Here is a 15,492-nt window from a genome sequence, read left to right as displayed (position 1 = left end):
ACGATACACAACTGCGTTCCTCTCAGTGCACCTGGTCAACGTTTCCACCCCCATGTTTAAAATGGTATCGTCCAATGCGGCCGACAGTGACGTCTGTGAATTTCTGAATAAATACAAGAGCGCCACAACTAAATAACAGTGAATGCGTGGAATTTACTGACCGATGAGAAGTTGTGTGTGAACACCAACGCAGAAAAAGAATCAATAAAATACGCATAATTTAGCTAGCTACAAAATTACTTTATTATATCTGCCAAAAGAAAGCAACAATGATGAACGGAGAGATGAACGGTTTTCACAACTCCCTTATCGACGAGGACTGCTTCCTATTCACCTCGGAGTCAGTTGGAGAAGGACACCCTGGTGAGAAAGCTAATTTCGCTACAAATACAGCCGGTGTGTTATGGCTTGTCAGCTATTTGTTTAGATGGCTTGTTTAGCACACCTGCGTCGGTGTTGCTTAGCCTTAATTAGCTGATTAACGTTAGCGAACTACTCACCCCTGCTGATCAAACCACACCGGCGTCAGCATCTTGCATAAGCCGCATGTGAGGCCCAAATTGTTCTTAGTTTATTAACTAACCAGCTAGCTACTTTGCTGAGTGTTGTTCACATGGCCTATATTGTGCAATTACGAACGTTATCCGTCCTTGGGATATATTCTATTAAAAAATATTTGTATCCTGTCGTCGTCATGCTTATTTCACGAGATCTCCAGAAGATTCCGACCAGTTTGTGCGCTGGCTCTCGGGGAACAAGGCCATGTGTGTTGCCTATAGCGTTTGGTTGCTATGTTAGGGGCACTACATTGGATGTATGAAGAGTTCCGTGCCACTACTTGTCTATACCGGTAGTAGTTCATCTTGGAAATCCAAACAATCAGATTTTTAGTTGCATGTGAACCCGCGGAAATGTTGGCGGGTTCAGGCTCATCGCTACACCACATGTATTGTTTTAATAACTGAACAAGATGAACCACATCCTGTCGTATCCAATGGAAGCAAACGAACCATAGTGGGCAGAGCCAAGCACGTTCTAGCGAGAACCGATTGGCGCGTTCTAGCATGTATTTGCATAATTCCGTTAGGGAACGCCTACTGTGGGGTGTGCAATAACTTAATTCGACCTTGTTCTCCTTCTAAACAACTCAATTTTTGGAAACTTTTGCAAATGGTAAACAATACTAAACGTTGTCCACTCTGTTCATAACAGATTATAGTTTTGGTAACACAACAAATGTTTAATCGACGACAACTAGCAGAATGTCGGCCAAAATCCACCTTCGCCCCTTAGGCTTCCCCCCTCATCACCATATTTGGTGGTGAGTGGAAACGCCAACCGGATTCTTCAGACCAATGAAACAGATTTTATAAATCTCTGTGGCTACACATGCCGTTAGGCCTCTCCCACCATCGCCATAATCCTGACATATGGTACAGCATGTGTACAACTCAAACTGTAGTAGGTAGACCAGTGTACAATACAAACACTTCCAGCATAATCCAAACCTATTGGAGAACTTTAATTATTACCAATTGTGCAATGCTTTACATGCTCTTGAACAAGCAACCTACTACTAAATTGCACAAATGTTGATGCATTGTTGTGAACTGGTACCTCTATTTTTAATTTTACAGATAAGATTTGTGACCAGATCAGTGATGCTGTGCTTGACGCCCATCTAAAGCAGGATCCTGATGCTAAAGTTGCTTGTGGTAAGGAAAAAGCGCATTTTCTTTTCTGATGCAACTTCTAGTTGCCCTGGAGTCAGCTGTGAACACCACATGAATGGAAGAATCTCAAACTTGCTGCATCTTAATAGTATTAGGGCTATATTATGTCACAACTCCCCAAAGTTTTACCAGATGAGTATTGCTTGATATGCTTTTTCTGATTGATATGGTTCTAATGTACTATTTCCCCCTCCACCTTTTTCAGAGACTGTTGCTAAGACTGGGATGATCCTGCTGGCAGGTGAGGTGACGTCGCGTGCTACAGTGGACTATCAGAAGGTTGTTCGCGACACTATCCGCCACATTGGATACGATGACTCCTCTAAAGGTTTTGACTATAAGACCTGCAATGTGCTGGTGGCCCTAGAGCAGCAATCTCCAGACATTGCCCAGGGTGTTCACATTGACCGCAATGAGGAGGATGTTGGGGCAGGGGACCAGGTATGAGTTGGGGTGCAGAGGACCACTGCACTAGTGACGTTAGCTGTACATTTATCAGTAAGCTAAATATGCAGCTTTCCTTTCAGATGGTGAAGTTCTACTTTTTCTATTGTCAGGGCCTGATGTTTGGCTATGCCACTGATGAGACGGAGGAGTGCATGCCCCTCACCATTATGCTTGCCCACAAGCTCAACGCTAAGATGGCTGAACTGCGTCGCAATGGCACCCTACCCTGGCTCCGGCCTGACTCCAAGACCCAGGTAAGCTGCCTGTGTGCAATCGATAGACTATTTACATAAGGCTGAAATGACTAGAAGAAACTAGTTTGTTTATCATACCAGCTGAGTGCAATATTCGTTTTCTTACTCATGCTCTCCAACCTTTGTGGCCAGCAGTAACTCCAGAATGTAACTCGTTTTAGGTTGTTCCCCTGCTCAGACATTGCTGACACATGCCAGAACTTACAACACCTGGATTGGTAGTTTAAGTCTCGGTTTAACCACGTCATATATTTTCGCCTTCTGGTGCAAAAATATTTTTGCTTCCATTGGTTGATGCGTGCAATGTCTGAGCAGGGGAAAATAAACCTTAATCTATACCTGCAGTTGAACAATCCTGCTGTCGGTCTATCTTGGTCTGCTTCTGTGTGCAGGTGACCGTTCAGTACCGCCAAGACCGTGGTGCCATGTTGCCAGTGCGTGTCCACACCATCGTGGTCTCTGTGCAGCATGATGAGCACATCTGCCTGGACGAGATGCGCGACGCTCTCAAGGAGAAGATCGTCAAGGCTGTGGTGCCCTGCATTTACCTGGATGATGACACCATTTACCACATGCAGCCCAGCGGCCGCTTCGTCATCGGAGGCCCACAGGTGAGACTATAAGTCAGGGTTCGAAAAGTCATAAATCCTGTGAAAGTCGTTGAATTTAAATGGTTTTCCAGACCTGGAAAAGTTTAGGGAAATTATACAATTTGATAAGTTTTGGCGAAGTCATGGAAATGTATTTCATTTCTATTAACTTTTTAACATGTACCAACAAATGGGTGTGATCATTCTAGTGGCCCCTGCAGCAAACCGGTGTATTTTTATTTTTTTACAGTCCTTACAAAGTCATGTACTGAATGTTACCAGTTTATTTTTGGATGCTATGTTCAGACATTCACAGAAGTAACGACAGTATACACAATCATCCAAACTGGGAAATGTAGGCTACACTAGTCCTAGCGCTAACAGGAAAAATTGACGTAACACAACTGGTCATATTTAGATAACTCTAGGCTGACATAAAACACAATACGAATTAGCATTAGCAATTACTATAAATCATCACATTGGTGAGATCAACATGGATTGAAATAATTGATAAACACTTTTCTAGAAATCTAAAGTAATCCGATGATGGGTAGTTTGTGCACACCGCCATATATATTTTTTTCTCCCAAATCAACCAAAGATAAGAGGAGACATGAGTTTGGGCTGTTTGTAGTATGCATGTTAAAGGGGATACCTAGTTGGTTGTAAAGTGTCCTCCGCTTTGGTGTGTCTACGATTATTCACTTCCGGAAGTTTACTCGCAAGATGAGTGAACCATTCCTTCACCTCATAACATCTTTAGTCTTACAGATGTTTAAGTTACACCCAGAATGCGTTGTAGAATGTCAACAAACATGGCGAATAGCTTAGCATTAGCTCATTATAATCAGTACAACCTTAAAGTATTTTACACTCATCATAGGTGTGCATTACAATCATACAAAAATTGGAAGGTATTATTTGTCACCAGTACCTAAATGTGAATAAAACTTAAAATATATTATGCTCCGTACATGCATACTACAATCGAAACGACAACATGATATACAGGAAATAAGGCACTTTGATAGGCACGCACATGTCCAATATTATTTGTAAGGATAACAATGGAGGCAATGAGAGTGCCAGCCAGAAAATGGGCAGGGCAGGACTGTGCAAATGTCTGTATACTTGATGTGCGGAAATAATGGGGAGGGAACTTTGTCCGGCTCAGTAAAGCCTCAAACATAAATTGTCTGACACTGAAATGGATTAATTCTATATGAATTAATGAGGCGGAACACCTCAATTCAGACTGATAGAAAATACAAGTTGTTAGAAAACAGCCTATAGATAATTAGCAGGCAGTGCGTGTTAACTATCCTGTTGCATAACGATCACATTTTGGAACGGTGCGTTCTTAAAACCACTCACACTGGGGTGACCGTTAGAGATATTTGGAACTCAAGAGTGAAAAAGTTAATGTAGTTAGGCATATTAAAAATAAAATCTGTAAGTGCCTTGCACAATGACAGATGGTGCACAGGCTCACAAAGCAGCCTCCCAGTGTCAATACCACATTACCTTTTTTTATGTACATAACGATGCCTCTTATTGTTTGTCATTGTTGTCTTGAAATTCCATCTGAAAATGTATAGGAACCCTGATAAGTAGTGGTAGGACTGGGCATCTATGGTATGTGCTTGAAGGGGCAAACGCTGAAGTAATTTTGATGCATGGGCTTGTTTAACTGTTCATATTGAGTGTTTTTACATGAGATTTGATCCATATTTTTTTTACTACGCCAGAATATTTTGGGGTAAATTGAAAGGACTCAGTATGAACCATTACTCCTTCCCCTGCAGGGTGATGCTGGCCTGACGGGCCGTAAGATCATTGTTGATACTTATGGAGGCTGGGGTGCCCATGGTGGAGGAGCCTTCTCAGGGAAGGACTACACTAAGGTGGACCGCTCTGCTGCCTACGCTGCCCGCTGGGTGGCCAAGTCTCTGGTGAAGGCTGAGCTGTGCAAGCGGGTCCTTGTCCAGGTGAGGGCAGGGTGATCCTAATAAGGAGACTGATATTGATGCACCTCATGTATAGAGCATTTGGAATGTATTCAGACCCATTCACTTTATCCACATTTTTGTTACAGCCTTCTAAAATGGATTAAATAAAATTGTCAATCTACACAATGCCCCATAATGACAAAGTGAAAACAGGTCTTTAGAATAAACTGATGCCTTATTGACATAATTATTCAGACCCTTTGTTATGAGACTTAATTGAGCTCTGGTGCAGCCTGTTAACACTAATCATCGATGTTTGTACAACTTGATTGGAGTGCGCCTGTGGTAAATTCAAATGATTGGACATGATTTGGAAAAGCACACCTGTCTAAGGTCCCACAGTTGACAAGTGCATGTCAGCGTAAAAACCAAGCCATGGGGTTGACGAAATTGTCCGTAGAGCTCAGAGACAGGATTGTGTCGCGGCACATATGGGGAAGGTCCCCAAAAACACTTGCCTCATCATTCTTAAATGTAAGAAGTTGGAACCACCAAGACTCTTCCTAGAGCTGGTTGCCTGGCCAAACTGTCTTCTGGGGAGAAGAGTTTTTGTCATGGAGGTGACCCAAGAACTAGGGATGCATGCTATATCGGTGAACATATCGGAATCGTCCGATATTAGCTAAAAATGCCAATTTCTGTATCGCCCCGACATTAAAAAACGATTTCAACGCTAACGTGCATACTTGTATAACGAAGGTACATGACATAATGACGCCACGTAAAATTGTGCAACACGGTCAACACAGCATTAACTTAGCACACAATGTCTGCTGTGTGGCTCAAGCAGTCATTTGAAAGAGTAAGAATTTCAGTGAACTCAAAGGCGAAATCCATTAAAGACAAGATGATGGCATTCATTCCCCTTGACAATCAACTGTTCTGTTGTGGGTGATGTTGGCTTTTGCCGACTGGTCGGGCACCGGTACACACTACCGAGTGCGCTATTTTTCAGATGTTGCCCTACTGGAGTTTCACAGTAATAGCTTCACAACATGCTATGGAAAGCCATTTAGGTACTTTGCTTGTTAAAGATAGTAGCACTGTCAAAGCTGTACAAAAGTCTGTAAACACCGGCCATGAACGATGTGTTTACAATACCGCTTTGGTAATAAAGCATCATTTGTTCGACCGCAACTTCTAGGGTAACTAGCAAGCTATTTGGTAGCTAGCAACAATACAAGCCGGAAAACAATGACCAGTAGAAACTGCAGTCATTTTCATTCTTAGAAATTATTTAGGAATCCTTGTAAGTATTAGCTAGGTTGCCACTTGTTTACCTATTTAAATTGAACTTCAGTTCATGAAAATATCTAGCCAGCTACTTAACCCTGTTGCCCAAAGCTAACGTTATAAGCGGCCAGCTAGCTTTATCTGGCTAGTGATGCTCGACCAGGTTGTGTTGTGAAGCTAGCCACAATAGTGGACTTTGGATTTAGCCTTCAAAATAAGTGTGGCATAATTCTACTCTTTGTATTCATTTGCATCACTGTCAATGACACTTTCATTTTTAAGGCAAACTGCATGTCATTGCCAGTGATGCAAGTGAATACAAATGGAAGTGTGCCATACTTTTATTTTGAAGGCTAAACCTAAAGGCCACTATTGTGGCTAATCGTTATTGTGGCTAGCTTCACATAGATGGTACGACCACCATTAATGAAATAAGAACTGTCTTATAAATTAGGGTTATTTTAGATGACACCGAGCTATATAGTTAGCTAACTATAGCTACTGAAACAGATGTCGTTTTGCTATGTTTTTGGGGAAGGACATTGTTTGCATCCATGAGCTAGCTAGTTTATTTTTAGTTTTTATGACCAGCACTGTAGGTACGTGGACTTTACCAGCATCATAGCATATGTATCGATGACTTGTGACATGTGCGATAACTACGTACAAAGTTAATAAACGCGTTAAATTATTATGTGACGTGCAGTCATATTCAGGTCCTGATTGGTCAGCAAGCTTATTTGACACGCCAAATAGCCTTATTTGACGAGCAAAGACCCAAAAGGCCTTCCATAGAAATCCTGGTTGAGAATGAAACGACTGAACAAAGAAAGGTTTTACTGGTAATGGGGACATGCGTAAATGCGAACTTTTTGGTCAGGGTGTGTGTGTAACCTTTATTTAACTAGGCAAGTCAGTTAAAAAAAGTATAATTTGCAGTGATGGCCCGGACGACGCTGGGCCATTTGTGCGCTTCCCTATGGGACTATGATACATCCTGGATTCACACATTGGGACTGTAGTGGCGCCTCTTGCACTGAAATGCCGTGCCTTAGACCGCTGCGTCCGTGTGAACTATTTAACTGTACTAGAATGCTTAAGGCTGATAAAATTAAATATCGGTTATTGTTTTTGCAAGGAAATGTCATATCGGTGCAGCACTACCAAGAACCCAATGGTCACACTGACAGAGCTCCAGAGATCCTCTGTAGAGATGGGAGAGCCTTCTACAAGGACAGCCAGCACTCCACCAATTAGGCCTTTATGGTAGTGGCTAGACATAACGCACTCTTCAGTAAAAGGCACATGACAGCCCGCTTGGAGTTTGCCACAAGGCTCTCAGACCATGAGAAACAAGATTCTCTGGTCTGGTGAAGCCAAGATTGAACTATGGCCTGAATGCCAAGTGTCACATTTGGGGGGAACCAGGCACTTCTCATCACCTGGCCAATACCATCCCTACGGTGATGTGTGGTGGCAGCATCATTCTGTGAAGATATTTTTCAGTGGCAGGGAGACTTGTCAGGATCGAGGGGAAAGATGAACAGAGAAAGTGCTCAGGACCTCAGACGGGTGGCGAAGGTTCACCTTCCAACAGGACAACAACCCTAAGCACACAGCCAAGACAACGCACGAGTGGCTTCAGGACAAGTGACAAGTCTCAATGTCCTTGAGTGGCCCAGCCAGAACCTGGACTTGAACCTGATCGAACATCTCTATAGACGAAAGTAGCTGTGCAGCAACACTCCCATCCAACCTGACAGAGCTTGAGGTTCTGCAGAGTAGAATGGGAGAAAAAGTGTGCCAAGCCTGTAGCGTTATACCCAAGAGGACTCGAGGCTGTAACCGCTGCCGAAGGTGCGTCGTCAAAGTACTGAGTAAAGGGTCGGAATACTTATGCAAATGGAATTTCAGGTTTTGGAAGTTTGGCTTAAATTTCTTAACCAGTTTTTGCTTTGTCATTGTGTGTAGGTTTTGTTTACAAAAGCTCTAACTTAACAAAGTGACGGGGCCTGAATATTTTCCATATGTACTACACATAAATCAGTCACAAATGGGTGCCACGAAATCAAACCTAAAGTTTGTATGCTCACGATTATACATCAGGTTGCCTATGCCATCGGAGTAGCCCATCCCCTATCAATCTCCATTTTCCACTACGGCACATCCCAGAAGAGTGAGCGGGAGCTACTGGACATCGTCAAGAGAAACTTTGACCTTCGTCCTGGTGTCATTGTCAGGTAAAGTGTACCCCTTAAGTTGTGTGCCTCTCTGAATCTGCCCCTTCTGTCACTCGCCTTTAACTCATGCTTCCTGTCTTTCTGTTCTGCCTGAGCTGTCAGCTGGTGTTCAGATGGTTCTAACCCTTTACTGTATGATTCGCTACTGTGATTAATGACATACCCAGTAGCTACTGACACGTATGAAAGCAGCAATCTGGGGTTGTGATCAGTTTGGGCAGGGGTGGAATATCAGGATTGGCAAACTGTCTTGCTTTAAATGCCAGTGAAGTATAGTATGTAATGCCAAAGGTTAAAGCTTCGAGAGCTACAGTGGAGGTTGTCCGATCTGTCAGATGGCATGATAAATACCCAGCACGGTGAAGGGTTTCCTGCTCACATCCAACTGAAAGGTCATTGGTTTCTCAGACCTTGTTAAAGTTCAATGACATTTCATAAATGGGATCAGTGCGCTTTCAATCTCCAAGCTCCAGTCCCCACACTGCTCAAGGATGAGTTGGTTAGCAGGGTAAGTGTTGATGCTTTATCCCTTCCTCCCCCCTCTTTACTAGCTGGCCTAATTAACCTTTCTGATTGTTTCTTTCCATGGCTATCGACACTCCCTATTGCCTTTTCTTAATTGATTTTTTCCCCTTCTGCATTATGGCTGAGAATTTATGTTGATCTGAGGTCTTTTCCTGTGATGGGCTGCTAAATGAGTTGATTGTGTATTCCAGGGAGCTGGAGCTGAAGAAGCCTATGTATCAGAGGACCGCTGCCTACGGCCACTTTGGCCGGGACTCCTTCCCATGGGAGATGCCCAAAAAGCTAAAATACTAAACTTGTGAAGCTTTTCCCCCCCAGGCCTGTTGGTGTATACTACAGAGAAGCTTACATGGTCTTGGGGGTGAAAGGCCCTTAACTCCCTTCCCTGTTAATGGGGTATTAGAACCCTACCCTCTTTCTACTTCCTCTCTCCAGTCATCTGTACTGCATTTTTGCTGTTAGTGGTCAATGTAATACTACCAACATTCTCAAAATATTTCAGGAAAGTAATGTTGAGAGGATAATATGTTAGCTAGCTAATCTCTTCCACCAGCTGTCTCGCTCTGTTGACTTGTCTGGTTTCACAGCGCATCAGAAAGGGACTTGAATGGAGGTTATGGCAGGTGCGGACAAAAATTTCTGATTTTAATTGGCTGATCATCTAGCGCAACACTTAGAACCTCTTTCCCCCCCTACATTGTGGACTTAAGTGTGAACAGTACAAGTGATTTTTAACAATTAAGTTATAAAAATCTGAAAGTACTTATTAGGGTTTTGCAACTGTTACAATATTGAATATGATTGACGGCGATATTGTGACGTGACCAATGACTAGCCTATTTCAACTTGACTGGCATCACGCTGTAAAGAGCTGGCCAGGCAAGGACATGCCAAGTGGCCTATTCCTTTGCTATAGCCTGCATAACCTATTTCAATAAATGTTGTAAGCAACTTACTGAATGCAAGAGCATAATTTAGACGGGGCTAAGATTTTCTTGCTTGGCTACCCAAACTCCTTGCTCCGGCCAAACACTACGCCACAGACGTAGTTTCTTGTCCGCACTGAGTTTGGATACTTCACCGATTTCTAGAACGCATTCTAACTGGAAGGTAGCTGGATTAAATCTCCGAAAAATCTGTTCTGCCCCTGAGCAAGGCAGTTAACACACTGTTCCCCAGGCGCCGATAACGTGGATGTCGATTAAGCCCCGCACCTCTGATTTTAGAGGGCTTTAGTTAAATGCGGAGGACTCTTCAGTTATACAACTGACTAGGTATCACCCTTCCCTTTAATTGGTCCCAGAAAACAATGGGTTGGTCCAGAGCCAGAACACACCTGGGTAGCGAATTGACTTTGGTATTCTGATTTGGTTAGGGATGATATAATCACTGACTTTGTTTTGTTCAACACCCCATTTTGAGGTCACCAAAAACAACTTCAATGATGGCATTCCGACTGCCGTATGTCCAGTCGAATTGTTTCCCCCCTCAATGTTGGAGGATCTGGGCTATATAGCCGCAGCCTTTGTTTTTTTTGTTGCAGAGTTGGTGTTTATTTTAAAGTTAATTTTATATTTTCTCTACATTTCGTATGTATATGACTTCAGTTTTTATGCGTGCAGGTTTTCTCCTGCCACTACTTCAATGAATTTATCTAACGGTGCTCAAGGCTCTCAAAGTTTAGGTGTTTTTGAATGACCTAAACATGATTGGCCTAAGGTAATGAGGTAGAACAAACAATAGAAACATCGAATCAGTAGTTTTGAACATACCTTAGTTGCGAAGCTTGCCTTTGCGGGCCATTTTTAATTAGTAGGATTTGGCTTATCAAAAGCATTAAGGCAAGTTAGTTATGAAGCATATTTCTCAAATGGGCTATTCTAATAGTGTTTAATGTTGTAAAATTGCAGCTTTCAAATGGGAACAATTGTGAAAGTCAGTCTATAGATTCTCTATCCACCTTGGGGTGGCAGGTAGCCTAGTGGTTAGAGCGTTGGGCCTGTAACCGGATGTTGCTAGATTGAATCCCAGAGCTGACGAGGTAAAAAATCTGTCATTCTGCCCCTGAACATGGCAGTTAACCCACTGTTCCTAGGCTGTCATTGTAAATAAGAATTTGGTCATAACTGACTTGCCTAGTTAAATAAAAGAAAATATCACAGCTTTATTTTGATCAAATACAGCTGTGGCAGTCTCGCTCCCTTTATTGCCTTAACTTCTAAGCTGCGCCCCATTCAAGTCCCACTTTGTTGTACAGTGTTACTAGGCTCTTTATGCGGTTAGCCTAGTCTTCCTCTTCCATTGATGTCTTTCACACTACAACGCCTAGACCCTGCCCAGCATGACTGAGGAACTGTAAATACTGTAATGTTATTCGGGCCTAGCTGTCCTTATACTTAACAGATGCAAAATATTCCAAAGTTAAGTCTGACTTACCAAGGCTACTTGTTGATATCATGTTAATTTACTGGTGCTACTGAAGGCCCCCTGCCCCTTAATCGTTTCCCTTTGGTTGACACTTACTTCTGGTATTGTGACCCACCCCAAATCCCTTTTGAAGCTTTATTTCACTCCCCTTATCATTTGTTGAGGATGCAAGAATGGAACAGTTAAGCGTCAGTAGTTGTTGCTATTTTCAAAGAAATGCTATGCGTTGCAGGCTGAGAAATGAGACCATCTTGATTATTTTCAAGTAACGTTCTTGAATATACGCAGTAAAATCTGGGATGCCCCTGCAGATGTCTGCGCTGTTCTGACGTAATACAGAAAAGTCAGAAGCTGCTATGTCACTGCTAAGGCCTGTAGGGGTGTTGGTTATACTTGATTGTTTAAAACATGTTATTGGCTTGTCATGTTAAACTCCTTCAAAAGGTAGTTTAATTTCATTTTTATTTTATTTTTTCAAAATGGTTTAAGGTCAAGGCTCTTCTTCCTTGGGTATTGATGGCAGGTGTAGCTACAGAGAAACCACCGTCTTTATCCTGAAGGAAGGCCGTCTTTGCCACAATGAAGAGCTCTTACTACTGGCACAACACCTTATTAAAATATTTATTTGTTCTCTGAATCTTGGCGTGGATACAGAGAAGCCAAGGATTCAGAAGGCAGCTTAAACCCAAAGGGTTTTTATTTTTTATCTCAGACTTTACTGAATGCTGTAACTAGGTAACATTGTCAGTGGTTCCAAAGTGTCCTACAGAAAAGCTTTGGTCTACCTCCACAGAACTCAATGGCTGATGTGATGAGTATTTTGGACTGCGGTTTTATGGGGTGAGATTGTCTTGACCAGACATGTATAGTCAATACAATGAGGCCATTCTTAGCCCCCCCCCCCCCCTATCCTTGCATAAAGAGATGGCAACGTTTGGCTGGTGTGGTACAGAGAAACCAGCCTCGTTTACAAGCTGTCACTTGTTTGTATGGATAGGGTTTCCCTTGGTGCTTTTTAATATTTTGACACTGGCTAGTCTTCTTGCTACTGAGTGTAAGAGTGCCTCCCCCTTGTACTTTCTCCCCTCCTGCTCTTCATCAACATAGGTCCGACATCCTGAGGAACAGGTATCTTGTCTCAATGCTTATGTCTTCAGAGGTTAGATACTGATTTCTCATGTCAAAGATCTGCAATAAATGTCTGCTTTCCTTCATGAAGCATGTTTTTGGTGTCATTCATTGTCAGTTTGTGCATAACCGTTTTAAAATGCATACATTAAATGTCAGCGTATGCTGTAGCTAGATCTTTGTGCACATTGAATTATCTTTGACCAGTGGTGCCACACAAATCCATCAATAAGTAGCGACTGGTGTTATCAAAGTCAGGTCTATCATGGGTGGTGAATATGAAAAATGGCAGTGCAATTTGGCATTATTCATGTGTTTCTGGGTATTTGAGCCATTGAGTACACCTGTTCCATAACTGGGTCTGCAGCACAGACTTTTTTTTTTTTTTACCTGAACCCCTGGGGACATTACTGCCCTTTAATAATGCAATGGTCGTATTTTGCCTTGAAAGGTGATTCCAAAGTCTTCGACAGTTTTATGATGGCTTTGCCAGTGTTTTCCCCAGCACAGTGACTCGTAAGGTCAAATGTATTTAGTCAACAAGCAATGGTAAATATTGTGGTGGGAATTTACACCTGTATAGTGACTTGTGTATTGTCAGATGGTACAGTATGAAGATGGGCAGAGACTGCTTCTCCAATAGAAATCACCGATCACACTTGTAGGTGATGTAATGAAGTGGTTTTTAACGTCATATGTTAACCATCCTTTGTCTAATGCTGAACTTCTATGGACGACTGAATTTCCATACTCTGACCTGTTCCCAACCCCTGGGTGCATGTTTTGCCCTAGCACTACACAGCTGATTCAAAGCTTAAATTAGTTATTTGAATCAGCTGTGTAATGCTAGGACAACGTGCACCACGGGTTAAAGAAGCGGCCTTTCACATCTAGGTGTGATACCATGTTACCGCACAGGACTAGAAAAAGCACTGCTCCCCCTCTTAGCCTCTAATCCTGCTGGACCTTTCTCGAGGGAGAAGAACCTCCATCTTCAGTAGGCTGACTGCAGGGCCTGGACCTTCAGCTTTAATGGCAAGAGCTGGTGAACTGATAAATTACGCAAAGTATTTTTTTTTTTTTAGGGAATAGTACCTGTAATTCGGTACATAAATTGTGACTGAAGAGCCAATGCACAAAATGGTCCCTGTAGGAGACGTAGTCTTTAAAGAGCTAGTGTAGCCTGACCGGTACATTTTAAGACTACATTCAAGGAAAGAAGGCTCAAATGTATTCTCAAAGAATTCATACCGTCAGATTTTCTGAGTAGATTGTATACTTAAACGAATTGATTAATCCAGGTTGAAGTTGATGGACAAACAATCTTTAGGATAATATGTTATACTGCAGTTTTTGGTTGAATTTGTGTCTCGGCCATGGGGTACACGCCAGTGCCCAGGCTGCAAAAACTACTCCGACCACACGCACCTTCAGATGTTCGTAAACCAATCACCTCACAGAACGCAGACACACCTCCTTGGCCCACTGACATAAATAATTCCTCCAGGCAGGGAAGGGAGTACAGTACGGTACCAAAACGAAATGATCTGTTTTAGTTATACGTGCAAACTAAATCCGTGATTTACTAAATGTGCTACCCAGAGGCAGTCAGTAAAGGCTGAGGACATATAGCGCTGTCCTTTTCGAGAGTAAAACGTGTTTTCGGAGGTGGTATTTAATGTGCAATGTACTGTTTTAGCTAGTGATGGGGGGGATCAATACAAGTTACATATTATTTTTGATGAAATATCGTATCATTTTGACAATACTGCAATATTAGTTTTGTGCTATATGGCTGTACCTGCACCAAAACTCCAGTATTTTTTCCTTTATAGCTTGTTTTCCATCTTTTTACGTATGGAGACCATTTGTTTTCAGCATTTATTTCCATGACTGATCAACACTCATGGCTTTCTCTTGTTCCTCTTCAGAAGACATATGGTGAGAAATATCGAAACGCAGTAAAATCACAGTATCGAATTGCAATACATATAGAATCGTGAGAATCGCTACAAATATACATTGCGTCTTGTCGTGATAATATCGTATCGTGAGGTTCCTGGCATTTCCCAGCCCTAGTTAGCCCAGTTATATTTCACTTCCTGATTACAAATAAAAGGCCGCCCTTGTCTTCTGTACGGATTTTTCTACCAGTAATTCTTAGAGTAATCTACATCCCAAAGAATACAACGGCTTCGTTGTCCTTCTTGTGACCCTTCTTGACTCTGGTTCCAAGCATTTAGTGTCTGATTGGCAATAGAAACACTTTCTGAAGCAGGCCATTTATCACCAGCAGCCAAATCCTGTTCAGTTCGTTAATAAAATTCCGAACCAGTAGGTTGGCTAGCTGTTCAAAATGAGTAATCCTTTGAGCTGCTTCTCTTCTAATTACTTCGGTGTTCACCGCTCTGTTACATTGTACCGTATTTGTCTGGCTGATTTTTAAATGTATGAATGGATTTCATAGTATGCTCAACCCAGAGTCTGTCTAATCTCGAAGGAGATTGGGTATCAATGTTGTTCTATAGCCTGGGCACCATTCTGTTTCTGCCTGTTTCGGTTTATCGCCATCTTGGCAAAGGCAACAGTCGTTCAATCTAACTGGTCTATACGTGAGTACAATAACTACGAACAGTATCTTTATTTATATATATTTATTTCTAGCTTGATATGCCTTCACATTACAAGCGTGAGTTAGACGCTTTCCTCGTGAACACCCAAATTCTCACAGGCCCTCATTAGCATATGACCGATCGAGATGCAATATGCAAATAACGCCACAGCAACAACATACAATTGTTGAACGCATAAACAGTCAAACTTGACTTGTGGTTTTATTAGTTTGTTTTATGTCCTTCTCTTGTGCCTCCCTAAAGAGTTTGGCAAACCTATGCCTTAACAGG

The 15,492-nt window shown here is 42.3% G+C and overlaps 1 protein-coding gene across 1 annotated transcript; it reads left to right on the top strand.

The window, feature by feature from the left end:
- Positions 1-58: 58 nt before the first annotated feature.
- On the top strand, positions 59-12,679 carry LOC139576734 (S-adenosylmethionine synthase-like). Its single transcript, XM_071403137.1, has 8 exons — positions 59-363; positions 1,638-1,715; positions 1,939-2,174; positions 2,291-2,434; positions 2,827-3,045; positions 4,833-5,015; positions 8,376-8,509; positions 9,226-12,679. The coding sequence occupies exons 1-8, from the start codon at positions 270-272 to the stop codon at positions 9,326-9,328; spliced, it is 1,191 nt and encodes a 396-aa protein (XP_071259238.1). The 5' UTR covers positions 59-269; the 3' UTR covers positions 9,329-12,679.
- The last annotated feature ends 2,813 nt before the right edge of the window (positions 12,680-15,492 follow it).

Source organism: Salvelinus alpinus, chromosome 5, assembly GCF_045679555.1.
Source record: "Salvelinus alpinus chromosome 5, SLU_Salpinus.1, whole genome shotgun sequence".
Classification (NCBI taxonomy): Eukaryota; Metazoa; Chordata; class Actinopteri; order Salmoniformes; family Salmonidae; genus Salvelinus; species Salvelinus alpinus.
This window is presented reverse-complemented; position numbering and strand designations above follow the sequence as displayed.